A 20,759-nucleotide genomic window follows, 5' to 3' on the forward strand; every position below is an offset into this window, starting at 1 on the left:
AGATTGGACAATAAATGTGGCCTCTAGAATGTTAACAAGGCAAATGTTGACGACGCACGACGGACAAAAGGCGATCACAAAAGCTCACCATGAGCACGTTGTGCTCAGGTGAGCTAAAAAAGGAATTTGTTGTTTTTTCTTGTTAACATATACTTAAAAACTGAGAAAACATGTTTTCAATATTATTTTCACTAAGAAAATTAATTACACAGAATATTTTTTTGGTTTGAAACTTTCAGTTGGAAATTTTAAGCAGTGATTTGGGAATATATATGCATTTTTATATTTGGAATGGGACCAAATACCTGCCTCATTTTTGGCACAAAAAACACTGGTGTGACAAGCCATACCTGTTTGTTCTCCTGTTTTGCCACATGCCTGTTCAGGTGGTTCTTGAGGCTGTGAGATGTAGAGAAGGCCTTGCCCTCACATTGACCGCACTGATAGGGCTTCTCTCCTAGAATAAGGCCAAAAATACATGTATATATATGCTTTGTTTGCTTGATATTACATCTTATATGAACGAAAATGAACAATTTTTTTTTTTGGTGACCCCAATTAAAAGTTGAGGGTCGGCGCCAAATCGGGAGATTTTTTTTTTTTGGCCTAAACAACAAAATGGTTCATGTGAGCTTCGTTCGGGGCAAACATGGGTTGTTGCGTGTGCGTAAAGTGCCATCCTAGATTAGCCTATGCAGTCAGTACAGGCCAACCAGGAACGACACTTTATGCCTTAACTGGATTTTTCCAAAAAAAAAACTTCATTTAAACAAAACATTTCACTCAAGCTGAAAGTGTTGTCCCTTATTAGCCTGTGTACACTGAACAGGCGAATCTAGGATGACACTTTACGCACATGTTAAAAGCCTAATTTTTCCAGAACACGGTTAATATGTGAAGACCTTTCCCCGGGGCCTTTGAGCACAGGGATATCCCTGTGCCAGCATTTCAAAATCAGGGGTACCCATGTGCCTACATTACAATTCATTATTTGTTCTCCTTGTTTTTACTCTGAAGTATTATAGAAGTTAATATTGGAGACAAAAAACAATAGCAAGATTGCACCCATTGCCAACTTTAGACTTTTCCCATGTGCCTATACAAAATCCTGTGCAAAACTTGTAGTGGAATTATCAGGCCCAATGCTATCATATTATGTTATTTCTAACATGTGAAGAAGCCCTCTTTTATGAACAAAACCCCTTATATCCCAAACAAACAATTTTAGTGTTGTTAAACTGATGAAAATCCCAAATTCATTATATGGCAAGATAACAGCAAAAGAATATATCGTAATTTCTTGAAATTACACAATGAATATATGTCTTTATGTCAATACTGTTCACAATTCCAACTCACATCAGACATTGTCTCAAATATACTGGTAAGCATTGTTATTGCTCAGTATCTATCAATAATTCCAGTAGCACTCTGGGAAAACAGGGTTTAATGCATGTGCGTAAAGTGTTGTCCCAGATTAGCCTGTGCAGTCCACACATGCTAATCTGGGACAACTCGTTCTGATTTTAAGGTATTTTCCGTTAAAGGAAGTCCTTTTGTTTAGAAAAAAAAAAATCAAGTTTGGGCGGATAGTGTCGACCCTCATAAGCTTGTGCGGTCTGCACAAGGTAATCGTGGACAACACTATGTACAAGCATTAAGCCAAGTTTTCCAATAGCAAGGCTAATTTTATAACTGTCCTCCGATCTACACATGCCATCACCGACCTGTGTGGGTGATCTTGTGTGACTTGAGGTGATGACTGGCTGTGAATGCCTTCCCACAACCATCTTCCACACACCTGAAGTCATACAAAAAAATATTCATTGTGAAAGTGGCACAGTGCTGTCACTGGTATATACTATATAGGTTTTAATGACTGCTCCCTAGCAAAGAAAGTAAGAAACAGAAACTTGCAGGATTTTTTACATTATGCTTAAGGAACAAATATGACGCCCAGAAATGACTACATTCGGGAAACAATTAAAACAACAATTATTTTTTTTTTTAGACTATATGTAAAATGTAAAAGGCTGTTCAAATGTTCATAAACCCTAAAACAACCATGATCTCAACCAAAATAAAGTCTAAAAAAACAAGAGCACCGCGTAACGGGTGCCAAACTCGGCTACGGGTGCAGTTTTGAATAAATGAAAGCTTGTCAGATTTTTTTATTTTTTTAGAGGTCACAGTGACCTTGACCTTTGACCTAGTGACCCAAAAATGGGTGTGGCATGTAGAACTCATCAAGGTGCATCTACATATGAAGTTTCAAAGTTGTAGGTGGACGCACTTTGATTTTAGAGCGAATGTTAAGGTTTATGTTTAATTTTTATATTAGAGGTCACAGTGACCTTGACCTTTGACCTAGTGACCCAAAAATGGGTGTGGCGTGTAGAACTCATCAAGGTGCATCTACATATGAAGTTTCAAAGTTGTAGGTGGAAGCACTTTGATTTTAGAGCCAATGTTAAGGTTTTAGCACATCGCCTACGGCGGACGTCGAAAGGCAGACGACGAGCTGGCTATGACAATACCTCGGGTTTTCTCCGAAAACGCCAAGCTAATTACCAAAACATCTTTAAACTAAGTTGTGTAACGGTAACACATTTGTGTAAATTGATATAAAATGGCGCCAGGTAATGCCCCAGTTAATAGTCTAAATAATATAACAATATAGGAACATAGCAAAGGATATAACTCCAGAAACTCTAGCAATTAAGATATACTTTTTTTATCAACAACTGTTAGAACAGAACAATAACTATAAACATATGAGATGTGCTCTGTGAAAAGGGGGTTTATTGCATGTTCGTAAAGTGCCGTCCCAGATTAGCCTGTGCAGTCCGCACAGGCTAATCAGGGAAAACTCTTTCCGCCTAACGTGATTTTTGCTAAGAAGAGACTTTATGGAAACGAAATATATCATAAAACGGAAAGTGTCGTCCCTGATAAGCGGACTGCACAAGCTAATCTGGGACGACACTTTACGCACTTGCATCAAACCCCCTTTTCACAGAGCAAGGCTCATATATACCTAAACTGATTTAATCTGAGATCATCGCCTTGATACAGTCAATGCAAAGCATTGGGGGCTTATAAAGGTTTGAGGGATAGATGAACACTTTCTACAAACATAAACTGAGAGTGAAGCACCACACTTAAGCCTACTTGAAAGGTTTCTCTCCTGTGTGTGTGCGGATGTGTTTGCGAAGGTCAGACAGCGTCGTGAAGAACTTGGTGCAGCCGTCTTCCTCACAGTTGAATGTCTGACCTGTGTGTACTCGTTGGTGGGCACGTAACCTAGCATCCAGAAACAATGGCATAGAAACCATTCAGCATGGCATGGCAACAAGTCCGACATTGCATACGTCTGCCTAAACTGGATTTTCGTTTAGAAGAACTTTCTTTATACAAAGAATTCCATAAAAAGCTGAAAGTGTTCTGCCTGCTTTGACAGTGTGGACTTCACAGGCTACTCTGTTACAACACTTTATGCACATGCTTTAAGCCCAGGTTTCCCACAATGAGGCTCAGATTACACAAGAGTGACAAGATCTTACTAACACATACCTATGTAATAAAATGTCAGAATCAACAAACTGCATGTATTTTTACATGCACAAAATTGTAAACAAACCCAGGGGTGTAAAATTCCAGTTGCCCGCAAACATAAGCCACCTAAATTGATTCAGGCGAGGGAGATTTCTTAAATACTTGCCTGTTCGGGCGATCCCATAATCAGGTCAGTAAGAATTAGATTTTGTAGCAGTGCTTGCTGGTAGCCAGTTGATGACTGTGTCACTATTTGGTACTTTAAAATGCATTGATCAAAATCTTTAAATCTGTACACAGTCTAAGTGTGGGGGCAATATATACAGAGACACTGTTTGTTTTCCCGCAAAATGTCAAAATGCCAAAACAATTTAATATAAACAAGTTAACAAAAAATGTGTCAGTTAATAGAATAACAATATATATGGAAAACTGTATTTGATAATTTAACTTAAATTAAGACCACCCCAAAGAAAGTAAGGGTGACCTGATTTTGTCAGCTGGCAGCCCTGCATGGCCAGTTGATTTTTGTACATTTTTACACCCTTGGGCCCAGTATCACGCACATTCTCAATTTTTGAGCTCATCTTATATCTCAAAAAATTGCCCCCCCCCCCCCATCCCCGGACCATACCCCCCACCCCCAAGCTTACCACAGGGGTTCCAGATTGTTAAATGTACACCTATTGTGTATGGTTTAACTTTCCAACAACGAATATTGACAAAAAATAACAGTTTAAAAAAATACCCCTCTTATAGGTATTATATATACACAAGGTATGAAACACACTATATGCCTATTGCTGAAAGATTGTGGAACAAGAGACGTGACCGTTTTCATCGAAAACACACATGTTTCAATGCACTTGCCGGACAAAGGCAACTGGATTCAATAAAAGACATTAAAAGCTACGTAATTACACACCTTAACGATCATCTTCGGCAAATAACCTTAATATTCAATTAAATTCAACTTTCTCGCTATATGTCTGTGTTTTGCTGTCATATTTTGTCGATTGAATGCTCGGTTTTAAATGCCATATCATTGGCCAACACAATGAGAACAACCAACCAGATGACGCGTTATAAAATTAAAATGGTGTACATGTGTACATGAAACACCAAGTGACATATAGCGAGAAAGTCGAATTTAATTGAATATTAAAGTTATTAGCTGAGCAGGAGATCGGTTAGTAGTGTAATCTCGTTGCTTTTACTGTCTTTTAATGAATCCAGTTGCATTTTGTCGGCAACTGCATGGGAACATGACAGTTTTGCCAATGCTAAATTTCTTTAGTGAGACAATTTCAGGTAAGTCCCACTTTCGACTTTGTGTGCTACAATATAGTGCAACAGATTGAAGCTGTACAAATATTAAACTACTTTTTATAATATTAAAATACTTTTTATAATATTAAGAGCCAAAGAATTTAGTCCTATACTATATATAGAGTATATAAAGTAACTCTAAATTCTTTCCTTGTCCTATGAATAAGACTATTGTCAAGTGCCCTAAAATGACGCTGTCCTATTTTGACGCCTTGTTTGTTTTTCTCTTTTTTTTTCAGATACAGAGCATTCTGAGATCTATTAACAAACACACTTAAAAAAAATTGGCTAACAAGAAATAAACTTGAGGCTAGGCTAGAAAATATGAAATTAAACTAACTAAACCAGGAATAAATATACTTTAGTAATGCTAAAAAAAATTGCTAACATTTGTCAACTTAATTATTCCACAATATGCCTGTAAGCAAAACTTTTCTGTGTTTGTTTGTCATAAACATTTACTACTTTCAACTGTCAAATGACATAATTGTAACATATTTTTTTATTTTAGTTAACCAGTTTCAAAATCAAGTTTTATAATGTTTTTATTTTATATTAAAAGTAAGTGTAAATGCATGATCGTGTCAAATTTATTAACTATGTCGACTTGAAAAAAATATGTGTACAAAACGAGAGCGCAAATATGTCAAAAATACTTCACACTATGATAGCTACACCATAACGAATAATGATAAATAACGTTTGTTAATACTTACATGGGTTAAATCTGCTTTTCATATACGCATAACGGGTCAAAATAGACCCTTCTTGAGCCGGCTCTTTCATAATTTGAGCCAGCAACAAGCAGTCATTAGCACTGAAATTTGCCGATCGCTTCTTATCGATGTCGGCCATATTTGTTGACATTATCGTCTGGCAACAAATGTTTCTGCATGGGCATATGAAACTTCCGTTACTTTATTTAGAACGGTAAAAACCGAAAATTTATGCAAATTAGCATTCGTTCCGCTTGAGGATAAAAATAGATTAAGGCAAATCTTAATAAAGATTAACTTAAGATTTTCCTCGGAAAACCACTTAAGAAATATCTCAATTTTATCCTTAGTTAAGAAAAAAATAAGATAAGATTATTTCTTATCTTCATCTTTTAAGAAGCTACTGGAATACCACACCTGAGCTATGTTTATTACCTGTACACAGTGTTGAACTGTTTCTCACACCCAGACACCTCACACTCAAAAGGTTTTTCCTTCGTGTGGACCCGCACATGAATGCGTAATGCGTACGACGTGAGAAACTGCTTCCCACAGCTCTGCTCATTACAGATGAACGTGTACTCCCCTGAAATCATTGAACATGTGCAGAATAACAGTGCGCGAAAAAAACAAATGAACCTCGTTCTGGGAAACAGGACTTTATGCATGTGTGTAAAATGACATCTCAGATTAGCCTGTGCAGTCCACACAGGATATTCAGGGACAACACATTGCGCCTTATTTGGATCTTCTTTTATTAGAGACTTCAATTCAATAAAACATTACATAAAAGCAGAAAGAGACACACCTGATTAGCCATTCCGTCTCCACTAGTCAATCTGGGACGACACATTACATTCATGCATTAAGCCCAGTTTTCCCAGAACCCACTCATATGGTTCGAGCCTAAGGCTATACAGTCTTACTATCATCTATTCTAGTCTTACTATCATCTTTTGTCCTAGACATAGTACGACTGGTATATAAAAATACCAGCTAAGCTCAATTTCCAAATTCTTGTTGAAGCAAAGCTTTAAAACTAATATATTGGACTGAATCACTTAACAGTCATGCAATATCAGTCTGTTAGATCCTTATTCAGGAAATATATACTCAAAAATTCTTGCAGACTAAATGAGCCTTGTTCTGAGAAAACTGGGCTTAATGAATGTGCGTAAAGTGTCGTCCAAGATTAGCCTGTGCAGTACGCACAGGCTAATCAGGGACAACACTTTCCCCCTAAACTTTATTTTTGGTAAGGTGGGATTTCCTTGAAAAATATCATAAAAGCGGAAGGTGTCGTGTTGTTAAATTACCATAGCAAGTTACACGCACATTACAACTCAGCTACATTGGTATCAAGTTATGCATGAAATGAAGCCACCAATGAATGTCATTCCCAAACTGATGTAAAGTTTTCATGCCATTAAAGCCTACCTTTGTGTGTCTTCTTGTGAGTCTTCAAGTTGCCAGAGGTGCTGTATGTCCTTTGACACCCGGCGTAGTCACATGTGAACCTGCAGGTATAATACAAGGGAAAAAATATTAATTAACGGGTTTTTGTTTTGCAATACAATTGAGCCTGGCTCTGGGAAAAATGGCTTTAATACATTTGCATGAAGAGTTGTCCCGGATAATAGGCTAAGCAGGAACAACACTTTCTGCCTATACCAAATTTTTGATAGCAAGACACTTCCTTTAAACAAAAAATACCAAGAGGACTGCACAGGCTTATCTGGCATGACACTTAACGGTCATGTTATCTGGTTAACTTAGCCTAATGCATGAATACATTAACCCTTTCCCCCATAAAAAGCGAACTGAAAATGGCTTTCGCAACCAGCATAAAACCATTACAGCCTGCGAGTAACTCGCAGTCTGTTCAGGTTTTATGCTGTTTGCTTCTCATCAGTATCTAAGGGTTAGAAATGAAACCTTTAAAACTTGAATCTAATAAGAAAGGTCTTAAATTATTTTATCTTTCTTAGTGATCACACATGCGTTAAAATACTTATCTACATGGTTAAGGGTTAAGCTAAGTTAGCCAGATAACAGCCACTAGGCATTTTGCCATACAATTGTTCAATTTAATAAAGGTCTAAGATGTACATGTACATGTATGCCTTTTCTTAAACTGGTTTTTGTATCCAACATAACACATTAAGCAACAGACTATTCATAAAATGAAAATGTAAATTTGTAATTCTGTAATACTGAGAGTATAATATATTTTCATAATAATATTTTATTTTTCAATTAGTGTGTCAACATGTGATAACCTGTCAATTATATTATACCAGTAGGAAGAGATTATGTACATGTATATCAATTTTATTTCACCTAAATATAGCCATTCATTTCATAATGCAATTTCCCTGTTTTCTAGCAAGTATTTAAGTACTAACAAATATAAACTGATGAACTCATTATAAGGAAATTAGTAAACTGTCTGTCGGCAACATGTTCAGTGCATTTTCAATAACGCTTGTAATTTTTAACAAGCTGTAACATTCACATGTTTGAACTTTAAACTTAAGATGACCTTGACCATCTTGATGTGGTTACATGTTTGACCTTTAAATTAAGATTACCTTGACCATCTCGATGTTGTTAATTTTTTTATATATTAAATTAAGTGCATGAGAAAAGATAAAGTAACAGTCTAAACAAACTGTTATTCACCAGTGATTGACATCTTACATGTACCTGCAATTTCAAGTTTGGACATGACCTTTCACCTCTTATTGTGACATGGACCTTTAAGCTTGGCCCATTTTTATGCACTTCGCGTCCTCCAAATGATGCACATTTGTGGTAAATTATTTAAAATACACTAAGCGACCCGCAATATTTGCCTAAATCTCCAACACGCGGTGGTCATTATTTATTTTGGGTGACAAATCACCGCGATCTTGCGTGTTTCATCACGCTAGGTCGAGCATTATCACCGCAAATGCTATAAATAGAATATCTGCGGTGATTCACCGCGTTCACGATCAAACTCGGTGAGGAAGATTTTCCTACGTTACATGTACAATCTTCACAGCGATTATAGCAATATGGGATTATTAGCAAATTTCAACATGTATTTCACACCCATGTCCCTAAAAGGTTTTTTCTGTCTTTTTAAATGCCGTGTATAAAACAAAACCGTGTTCGCACCTACATGTATATGAATGATAATGTAACCGTGATTACATTCCGTTTTAAGGCCATATTTAACCATTGCATTAAAAGTGTGACCTTGACCTTTAAGGTAGTGAGACAGATGTTACTAGATGAACATCGTCTTATGATGGTGAACATTTATAATATTTTATTTAAAAATTGCATAATGAATCACAATCACAGTCCAGACACGCTCGCAAGTTGCATCACATGAACGCACAAACACAGGACAAGGCTTGTTCTAAACAATAGAGCTCTTGCTGAATACAGTCTACATCTCCTCAGAACATTTCTTTAAATGTATGTAGTCCCCCCCCATGGGTTCCTTTCACTGAACTCGCAGTCTATTCAGGTTTTATGCTCTTTGCTGCTCATCAGTATCTAAGGGTAGGAAATGAAGCCTTTAAACTTGAATCTAGTAAGAAAGGTCTTTATTTAAATGTAACTTTCTAAGGGACTACAAATATGTAACAAGAGCACCGCATAACGGGTGCCAACGCTCGGCTGCGGGTGCATTTTTGAATAAATGAAAGCTTGTCAGATTATTTTTTTTTTTTAGAGGTCACAGTGACCTTGACCTTTGACCTAGTGACCCAAATATGGGTGTGGCGTGTAGAACTCATCAAGGTGCAGGTACATATGAAGTTTCGAAGTTGTAGGTGGAAGCACTTTGATTTTAGAGCCAATGTTCAAAACCTTGACAAAATGTTAAGGTTTTAGCACGACGCAGACGGCGGACGACACGAAGAGCTGGCTATGACAATACCTCGGGTTTTCTCCGAAACCGGCCGAGCTAAAAATACGTATCTAAGGGGTAAAGGCTTAAATAAATTTAATTAAAAAAGAAATATAATTAAACAAGAGGGCCATGATGGCCCTGAATCGCTCACCTGACTAACCAAATACAATCCCAACCCAGATTTCATCAAGATAAACATTCTGACCAAATTTCATTAAGATTGGATGAAAACTGTGACCTCTATTGTCTACACAAGGTTTTTCTATTATTTGACCAAGTTTTTGACCTAGTGACCTAGTTTTTGACCCCAGATGACCCAAATACAATCCCAACCCAGATTTCATCAAGATAAATATTCTGACCAAATTTCATAAAGATTGGATGAAAACTGTGACCTCTACTGTCTACACAAACAAATTGTTGACGGACGCACGCACACACACACGCACATACAAAGGACGCTGGATATCACACGGTCACATAAGCTCACCATGTCACTTCTTGACAGGTCTATTGTCTACACAAAGTTTTTTTATTATTTGACCTAGTTTTTTACTAGTGGCCTAGTTTTTGACCCCAGATGAACCAAATACAATCCCAATCCAGATAACATCAAGATAAACATTCTGACCAAATTTCATAAAAATTGGATGAAAACTGTGACCTCTACTGTCTACACAAGGTTTTTCTATTATTTAACCTAGTTTTTGACCTAGTGACCTAGTGTTTGACCCCAGATGACCCAAATACAATCCCAACCCAGATTTCATCAAGATAAACATTCTGACCAAATTTCATACAGATTGGATGAAAACTGTGACCTCTATGTCTACACAAGGTTTTTCTATTATTTGACCTAGTTTTCGACCTAGTGACCTTGTTTTTGACCCCAGATGACCCAAATACAATCCCAACCAAGATTTCATCAAAATAAACATTCTGACCAAATTTCAAAAAGATTGGATGAAAACTGCGACCTCTATTGTCTACACAAGGTTTTTCTATTATTTGACCTAGTGACCTAGTTTTTGACCCCAGATGACCCAAATACAATCCCAACCCAGATTTCATCAAGATAAACATTCTGACCAAATTTCATAAAGATTGGATGAAAACTGTGACCTCTACTGTCTACACAAACAAATTGTTGACGGACGGACGCACACACGTAGCACACACAACGGACGCCGGACATCACACGGTCACATAAGCTCACCATGTCACTTTGTGACAGGTCAGCTAAAAATATATAACACTGTAGTAATAATCGCGTTGGCGACTGGGGGCCCTCAAATTTGTAGCCCTGTGACTCCTACCTTTTGATTTCCTTGTGTTTGGTTTCTGGATTTGTGCTCTCTATGGTCAGAGTGGCGTACGATGGATTGTCGGGCATCTGATGGTCCCCAGGGTGGATCTGCATGAAGATCTGGTCATCAGACAGAGTGTGCTGAATATACCTGAAATATAGCATGAAGATCTGGTCATCAGACAGAGTGTGCTGAATATACCTGAAATACATGTATAGCATGAAGATCTGGTCAGCAGACAGAGTGTGCTAAATATACCTGAAATATAGCATAAAGATCTGGTCATCAGACAGAGAGTGCTGAATATACCTGAAATATAGCATGAAGATCTGGTCATCAGACAGAGGGTGCTGAATATACCTGAAATAAAGCAGTGGCAAATGTTTATACACTGTTGTTGTTTTTTGTTGTTCAAAATCCATTCCCAATGGAAAAAAAGTCCCAAATGGGACCTACAAATTCCAAATTGAAGATTTTTTTTAGATCAACATTACGTTGATCTCCCATCTAGCTCTACAAGTTAGACTTTATTAAATTAGAAACACATGTATTTAAAACACTTTAATTCTCATTTCTGAAGCATTTGTTAGCAACACTTATTTTCCAATTTTGGTCAAAACACCCTGATTTTTCAAAATCCGAAGGGATCAAGCCCCATTCCCTTCATGGTGAAAAAAACAACACTGGTATATATTAACACCAAATTGCAATATAGCATATGAGCATTGACTTATAACAAGGCAAGTTTATAATGCGGGTTTCTTGCTCATAATTTGTATTATATTTGAGTTACAGCGTATAATGTTCTTATGACAGTTTTAGTTTCTGGTTTTACACAACATGAAATAGCTGATGAAACATTTAGGTATAAATTTGTGTCACTTTATGTTTCACATCTCATTTATAATACTAAACTTACATGTTTAACATGCACATAAGTTTTAAAAAAGCATAAATAAATAAGTCACTTAAGAGATCCTCCCTTCTACATGTTTAGGTTGTCACAAAAAAATCTGAATAACTCTTTCAGTGCTGGAACAGAATTTTGAAGGCCTTTGCAAACAGTTTGGATCCAGATGAGACGACACGAAATGTGGCGTCTCATCAGGATCCAAACTGTTTGCTATTCTGATAGTATTCTTTAAAAAAAAAAATGAAGAAAATGCTAATACATGTATTAGAAATTCAGCAGACGACATTTTAGCAGACAACAAATTTCCCAGCATGCAAAGCGTTAAGTAGAAAAGATTCATGTTACTTAGGATGTATTGAGAATTACGACAGTGTGAGACTTATACATGTATTGATTAACCCATTCGTGAACCTTTTTGTTTATTAACCCATTTACGCTTAGTGGACTCTCCCATCCCTTAAATTGGATCATTTTGTTTCCAAAATTAGAGATGTCTTGTATATTTATTTCTATACCTAGAATATTTCTTACAGAAATTCCTTTAAGCAAACAGCGTAGACCCTGATGAGGCGCCGCATCATGAGGCGTCTCATCTGGGTCTACGCTGTTTGCCAAGGCCTTTTTTCTACACGCTAGGCATAAATGGGTTAATAACAGTACTCATATAAATTCAAAATGAATATTGGTTACTAAAAACGAATATATCCCCACAACAAAATTTTAAAATACCAACTGTTCACTTGTTAAAGCTTGTTTACTTTTAAATAAAATGAAAGTCACTCAAATTCACTTGTTCTGCACAGTCATTATGTATTTGTGTTTTTATGGTAAAATTCAAGTCTGTTAAACAGAACAGACAGGTTAAGCATTTAAACAGAACACAGAACAGACAGGTTAAGCATCTCTTCAATCTTAATAGAACAGTTTTGTACTTGAGCTGGAATACAGGAATAGCCATATTATTTGAAAAATGTGACAAGTATTAAATATCCATAATAATTACCCATTTTAATGTTCCCTGCAATGATCATTTAATATTTTGGGGGACATCCTGGAAAGAACAAGTGATCACCCAAACAAATGTTTGTTAAAAAATGCAATCAATAAAATCTTTTGCAACATGCAGTGATTTATTTTGGGAATTTTTAGGTCCCATTTGGGAAATATATAGTTTTTTTTCCATTGAGAATGGGGTTGAATACTGGCCCGAATTTAAACTTTAAAAAACATTGACATGTAATATTGTGTGTATATTGAATACATTATAGCTCTTTGGTGGATTGAACAGGTTGCATTTGTTTGATATCGGAATAGTGTGAGAAATAAGGGTATCACGTTTAAACGATGGCGTTTCGTGTTTTGCTCAAAAACGTTTACAAAAACAGTAAACGTTTAAACGACAGTCAATGTCAACAGAATCCATTTTAGTTCATTACATTACGATGTTGCAAAACTCATTAAAAGCTGCTGAAAAAGACTCGTATTTGTATCACGTGCGCCAGATGGCCCTTATTCACAGTACCGTAGACATAACAATACACCTGTACGACCTAGACGTCTTGAAAATATAAACCGCATCGGCACGAAGTGCTCGGGAAAAGTTTCCCGCTATTTCTTGCATGATCATGCCCCTAATCGTCTTGAACATTCAACGCGCGTCGGCATGAAGTGCATGAGGAAAATTTCCCGCCGTTTATTCATCGGCATTCATTTTTAATTTAATGAACAGATACTCGTTTTGATGTACATCTTGTAAAGTAAAACAATAAAAACAATTAACACCGGTGTACTCTTATTGAAGAAATGTGGGTTAAATATTAATTCATCTTTGTTACAAAATATAACGGCATGTAAGTAGAAAACGCGTAACCCAATGGTTAGAGAACGACGAGAACAGTTGGTTTTAATATGACGTCATTGTGCGAATGGGTTATGAACTAAATATAACTTCCGGAAATAATCACTACTTTCAGTTTGGAAATGTGATGGCCCTGATGCTTTTAAAACGGACGTATGGATACCGTTTAAACGGTATCGTTTCGTTTATTTCATTTCGTTTAAACGTTTAGAAAAATCTGTAAACGGGATACCCTTAGTGAGAAAATAAGAAAACTATCTATGTATACAGCCATAGAGCATTATAGGCAGATATGGAGTATAATGGACATTCTCGAGTCTGTTTCCTGGGTAAAACCAGTACTTGGTGTCTATGGAGGAGATAATGAGAATGCTCCCCAAGTAGGGAGCGAACCCACGAACTCCCGATCACTATAGGCGGACACCTCATCCACTACACTTCCGCGACCTACATAAAATTGTGTAGCAATTTTGAGAATTTAGTATCCAATAAGAGTAGTCAATACAAATTGCCGCCATAGAGTCTTTAAATGATTTTTGCTTTGGCAGACTCTTGGCGTCAATAGTCCACTATATCTTTTTAATAGCCAGAGTTCCGACAAGAATTTCGGTAGCATCACTCCTGAATTTAAATACACACATATTTGTGACTATTATGAAAGAACGTTGCCTAAATAGTATATATTTAGCAGTGTCCGAAAAATTTCTTATTTTTCAGGTAGCCCACCGGGCTACCAGTAAAAATATTTGGTAGCCCATAAAATTTACCTACACAATGATAAGAGGCAAGTTTTCATATTTATTTTATTTATTAATTTGCATACACATAATACAACAAGTAGTCTGATTTGACATGCAGTAGACATAACAAATCACTTAGGCCTAAAAAATATGTTTGTTTCTGGTTACATGCCCCAAAAAATGAGGGTCGGTAGGTAGGCTTTTTTTGTCTTACCACAACACTTAATTTAATATTTAACTCAATGAGAATGTCATTATTTTCAGGTATCAGCAGTGTGAAATGCATGACGACATAATACTAACTTTCAGATACAGTTCTTAACAAAAAGATGTTTGATCCAGATTAATTGTCTTTATCTGTAATCTACTGTACAAATTAATAAATATTCTTTGAAAACTAAACACTTCATTTTGAATAAAGCATTTATTGACTAGAATAAATGTTGACCAATGAAACAAAACATTAACACAAATTACAGTTCTGAACGATTTTAGCAAAATATATCGAAATTTACCTGTTAATAAACTATATTTCGAGTTTGTTTCATCCAATATAAATCCTTGTATAGTAAAGGTTCATGTTATCTCCCTTGGTGAATGTGAGCTCGACATCTAATATCCCTATCTAACTGGAGGTAAAATTCAACAATGTTTGTAACTGAGTTCGAACAAAAAAAAAATTAAGTGTGCAATATGCGCAAAACAGTAAGAAATGAAATTGGAAATAATAATCATAAGAAGAAGAAGCAAAAGAAGAATTATAACTATTAAAACTCTAAATATTAGAATCGACAGCAGCGCCCTCACACTACTTTGGGGGAAGGGGTCCGCAGCTCTTTGGAGGGAGAATTTTTTTAAATGGGGGAATTTTTAAAACAAACAAGATGGCCTGAAAGTCCCGAAGTCGCTCACCTGAGATAACAAGATATTATTGGGACAAATCTTCTGACCAAGTTTCACGAAGATCGCACAGTAAATGTGGCCTCTAGAGTGTTAACAAGATTTTACTAAAGCCATATAAGGAAAAATGCCCCGCCCCTTGGAAGCCATTTTTTTCAAGCAAACATAATTATTTTCGAACTCATCTAAGATATCATCAAGACCAATCTTCTGACCAAATTTCATGAAGATTGGACAATAAATGTGGCCTCTAGAGTGTTTACAAGGTTTTACTATAGCCATACATAGCCATATAAGGAAAAATGCCCCGCCCCTGGTGGCCATGTTTTTAAAGCAACCAAACCATTTTCAAACTCATCCAAGATATCATTGGGACAAATCTTCTAACCAACTTTCATGATGATCGGAAAATAAATGTGACCTCTAGAGTGTTAACAAGGTTTTACCATAGCCATATAAGGAAAATAGCCCGGCCCCTGTGGTAGCCATGTTTATCAACCAACCGGCATCATTTTTGAACTCGTCCAAGATATTATTGGGATGAATCTTCTGACCAAGTTTCATGAAGATCGGACTATAAATGTGGCCTCTAGAGTGTTAACAAGATTTTACTATAGCCTTATATAGCCATATAAGGAGAATGCCCCGCCCATTGGCGGCCATGTTATTCAAGCAAACGTAACCATTTTCGAACTCATCCAAGATATCATTAAGACAAATCTTCTGACCAAATTTCATCAAGATTGGACAATAAATGTGGCCTCTAGGGTATTAACAAGGTTTTACCATAGCCAAAAAAGGAAAATAGCCCGGCCTCTGTGGTAGCCATGTTTTTCAACCAACCAGCATCATTTTTGAACTCGTCCAAGATATTATTGGGATGAATCTTCTGACCGAGTTTCATGAAGATCGGACAATAAATGTGACCTCTACTCTAGAGTGTTAACAAGATTTTACTATAGCCTTATATAGCCATATAAGGAGAATGCCACGCCCATTGGCGGCCATGTTATTCAAGCAAACGTTACCATTTTCGAACTCATCCAAGATATCATTAAGACAAATCTTCTGACAAAATTTCATCAAGATTGGACAATAAATGTGGCCTCTAGAGTGTTAACAAGGTTTTACTATAGCCATATAAGGAAAAATGCCCCGCCCCCTGGCGACCATGTTTTTCAACCAACCAGCATCATTTTCGAACTCGTCCAAGATATTACTGGGGTCAATCTTCTGACCAAGTTTCATGAAGATCAGACAATAAATGTGGCCTCTAGAGTGTTAACAAGATTTTACTATAGCCATATATAGCCATATAAGGAAAAATGCCCCGCCCCTTGGCAGCCGAGTTTTTCAAGCAAACGTAACCATTTTCAATCTCATCCAAGATATCATTGAAACCAATCTTCTGACTTAATTTCATGAAGATTGGACAATAAATGTGGCCTCTAGAGAGTGAACAAGGCAAATGTTGACGTCGCACAACGGACGACGGACAACAGACAAAAGGTGATCACAAAAGCTCACCATGAGCACGTTGTGCTCAGGTGAGCTAAAAACAACAACTGTGTTGAACTGTTATAAACATATATTTCTATATATGTGACTGTCTATAGGACAGAAAGGTGTACTTTTACTCAATCTATATAACAGTAATCTTATTTAAAAGTCCAATATATTGCGGTTGAAGGGGTCCAAAGATCACGACTTTGATATATCCGGCGCGCGATATAAATTGTCAGGTTATTCATGCATGTATATGTATGCATTAGCATAGCTTGGCAATCTCAAAACACACTATTTACCTATTTCATTGAAGTATGTGTTATATCCATGTTATTCATTGGTATAAAACAAAATATTATTCCATGTAAGTATTCAAATGCGTATAATTAAATTTGTAATCCGAAAACAATTGCCAAGTTTTATTGTTCAAGAAAGCATGCACAAATAAGACCCCAATGTACAAAATGACGTCATCTTATCCTCATGGAAAACATGGGCTTTACATTTAATAGTAGTGCATTTTGACAAACTGAGAGAGATTTACCTCTAAATTAAAAGCAAGTAGTTTACATTGTATCTAATGCGCAAAGATTGTTGAGATAGGTCAGTATTGACTTGTGACATTTACAGTTATAATAGTATACACCTTCATGTGTGCACTGGTGCGTTTCGGCAGTTCAAAGCAATTTCAAGAGAGAATGGTAACACCCGACATGACCTGTGATGTTTGGCCAGTGTTGTTATTGTTAATCGCAGTACACAGGTGTTACAGTGATGTACAATGACACCAAACAATCTGGTCAAAACTGGATTATGAATGTCAGATTAAACAGAAAATTAAAGTGGGTGAAAAAAGGGTTAAATACTAGCTTGTACCTGATTTGATCTGATTATGCTCATCACATTTTTGGGAGCCATAACCAGAGCCGATTTGTGATATATTGGACAACGCAATATAACGGACAGTGATATATTGGAGTCAATTTTCAACTATAAATCAGCGAATTTTTTTCTCATTTTCTGAGGGGGAAAAAATCAGTTTTTGGGGAAAAAAAACAAACTTTTCAGGTGGGGGCAGATTTGATAGATTGAGGGCCCTGGACAGTAACGAAATACCCCACAAGTATTAATGGTACAAAATAACAACAACAACAACAATGCCAAAATGGTAGCTAAAGAAACTTCAGCGTACAGTTTATATAGTATTGACAGACCTGTACGCTGAAGGGAATCCCGTATCGAAAGTCAACGAGAGTCGTAACATATTTATGTCACGCTATAAATCAAAGAAAGCTCATTTTCTTGGATACATTTCTTCATATATTGGTGAATAAATATTAATTACTGCATCAGGGAATATTTTAAGGTTCAAATGTTTTAAATGCATCTTACAATAGATGAAAATAACTCTTATCTGACAGTCTGAAATTCACAATTTTGACGCCATTGTCACTTTGTCAGGTGACGAGTTTTCGTTTGGATACTTTCGGATGGACCTTGACATTTTTTGCTGAAACATCACTTACAGTACAGGCAACGTGTACTTTGACAAAAACGCGTGTCTGCGGTGTTCAATTTTCCCGATGGGTGACATTTCGCGGGGGGCGGACACGCTACTGACCGCGGTGTTTGGCGAACACCCGAAATCGCCGCAATTGCACACTATCGTTAACAGGAACACCCGTGCTCACCGCGATGCTGCGCAGCCACCGTAAACACCTGTCTGCGAGGGTCATTCACGCGTTTTAAATGTACATGTACATTTACAAAATAAAATCATATACTTCATGTAAATGTATATATTATGTGCACATTTATGCGTACTTAAACTCGGGCAGTATGTTAAGTCGGAAACTAAAACTAAGCGTTTAGATGATCAATACGATTAACTTTTATGGTGTTAATCAATGCCATTGCCCTTTTTGTTTTCACAAAATTGGGTTTCATTTCTCCCGATTTCCAGAAAATGACTTGTACATGTTGCATGAAATCTAAATATGGCGTGTTACAGCGTGTTTGATTTTTATTTTATTCATATGAAATGTCAGTTCCAAATCATTCGCAAGCTACCCCGGTACTTGAGAAGAAATTCACTACGAAACTTTAAATCGAAATTAAAAGATCCCAATGTTGTCTGCGCTACGAAGATTTTGTGTAAAAAATAAATACATCCACGCCAATTTTCGCGCGCTTTTTATGGTTCAAAACAAAGAAAATGAAAATATCATGGGCATATATACATGTATTTATTTGTGGCTACAATTTGTAACAGAACATGAACTCTACACAATGCACGCACTAGGCGTCAGGGGATTTACGAGTGTTGAAATACACCTGTTCTGATTGGGCGCTTATTTCATCAAATCTTTAAATAGAAACATATGCCGAAATTCATTTGATAGTTTAGAGATATGGCGAACGTTTGTGATTTTTGCATTTCTATCACACTTTTATCGTCAACATTGACCAGAATTTGAATGAATTCGGAAATCTCGGGATTATCGGTTAATGGACAGAGACGGGAATTTTTGCATGTATGCGGTAATCGATTGTGATTGTTCGTAATCATTTTAATTTTTTAGACACCAAATGACACCTATAACATTCAAACGCACGGTAGATTCTTTCTACGAATTGGTACCGACCTACGTTTATGTTTAATTATTTTATTTCTAGCGAACACGATGAACACCGCGGTAGATATTATGGGTCCGCGGTGATTCGCGGTGTCCACCTTATGGAAAACGGCCCCCGCGAATATTTGATCTGAACACCCATCGTGGAGGTCGTTTGGTAAGCGAACACCATAAAATGAACACCGCGACGAGTGGCGTTTGTCAAAGTACACGTTGCCGGTACTGTACGTTTTCTGAAATCTATTTTTTGTGATTAACAACTTACGTCTGGTGGATTATAAGACTGATTTCAGTGTTAATCAGGTAGTTTTAAATAATATTTACTTAGAGTTTGTATTTACACTACACTTTGTTTACAAAACTAGCCAGAATAATTTAAAATACTGGGAAATGTTATTCTGAATTTGAAAACACTTGAGCACATGGTATGTTACTTAAAATAGAAATAACGTCATATGACTGTGAAATCTCGAGAGATTTTCATTTCAAGAATGTCTGTTGCATCGCTATTTTTCTTGATATGTTGGAGCCGAAAAGATAAATTTCAAATGTTTAAGATAGTATTTTGTGAAAGAATATATCAGTTAAATGTGAAAGATGTCAATCTTTCCGATCAAGGGGTTGATTTGGGTCAATAACTGCATTTAAAAGCTGTTTTGGACCGGTCTTTGTTAACTGTCAACTTTTCGGGAATTTCTGGTTGACTTACGTAATGGGTTTGGTCCATAACTTTTAAGTCGCACCAGTCAAAAATCATAAAAAGCGACATTTAAAGTTATGGTAGCCAGAACTACCAAAATGGTTGCCTTTGAGAAAATAATTGTTCCATGTCTATGATTTTATAATGAAATACAGATAATTTTAGTGATCTAAGTTCATATTTGTCAAACAACGTGTAGATTTTAGCTATATACACTTGTAAAACTGTAATTACCATAATAGTATTGTATTTATTTTTCGTTATGGTTTTTACAGACCGGAGTTTCAGCGTTCAGATTTATTCTGAACGCGAATTATTTCAGCTACCAATAAGAGATTTCAGTAGTCACTGGCTACTAGTAACGCAAACAGATAATGCTTGTTCTCACCCTGAACATTCATTGTCGTCATTGTCAATCAGACTGTAACTGTCAAAAGACTGGATGGAAGTCGAACTGGCATTTTTGGGATTTCCGAAAATATACATATTTTGCGTGTCACCAGAGCTGTCAAATGAAACATGTGTAAAACAAGAACTGTCAATATCTTCGTCCATATCATCGCTGTCATTTTCCTCTTCTCTCTCTATTTTATAACTCATTTTGTAAACGTGATAGTAAAATTACAGTCGCGAATATGTATTTTGTTCCTTAACAGTTGATGATGATGAAAGCTTAGCATTGATTGGTCATT

At 36.5% G+C, this 20,759-nt stretch overlaps 1 protein-coding gene across 8 annotated transcripts in view; it reads right to left on the reverse strand.

Annotated features, from left to right (window-relative positions):
• LOC127853479 (zinc finger protein 107-like) overlaps positions 1-20,758 on the reverse strand; it is a 274,428-nt gene extending 253,670 nt beyond the window's left edge. For 6 of the 8 annotated variants that reach the window (XR_008036626.1, XR_008036630.1, XR_008036628.1 and 3 more), the window contains exons 1-7: positions 20,456-20,758; positions 10,824-11,015; positions 7,038-7,117; positions 6,036-6,186; positions 3,172-3,303; positions 1,728-1,801; positions 351-457 (exon numbers count right to left, since the gene is read on the reverse strand). Coding sequence is in view for 3 of the 8 variants with exons in the window: in XM_052388030.1 (XP_052243990.1) it covers positions 351-457; positions 1,728-1,801; positions 3,172-3,303; positions 6,036-6,186; positions 7,038-7,117; positions 10,824-11,015; positions 20,456-20,667 (948 nt within the window). In the remaining 5 variants the exon portion in view is untranslated. Of the gene's footprint in view, positions 1-350; positions 458-1,727; positions 1,802-3,171; positions 3,304-6,035; positions 6,187-7,037; positions 7,118-10,823; positions 11,016-17,030; positions 17,125-20,455 lie in introns of those variants that run through there. The other 2 variants (XM_052388032.1, XM_052388033.1) reach the window with 2 other exon arrangements.
• Position 20,759: the final 1 nt, after the last annotated feature.

Source organism: Dreissena polymorpha, chromosome 12, assembly GCF_020536995.1.
Source record: "Dreissena polymorpha isolate Duluth1 chromosome 12, UMN_Dpol_1.0, whole genome shotgun sequence".
Classification (NCBI taxonomy): Eukaryota; Metazoa; Mollusca; class Bivalvia; order Myida; family Dreissenidae; genus Dreissena; species Dreissena polymorpha.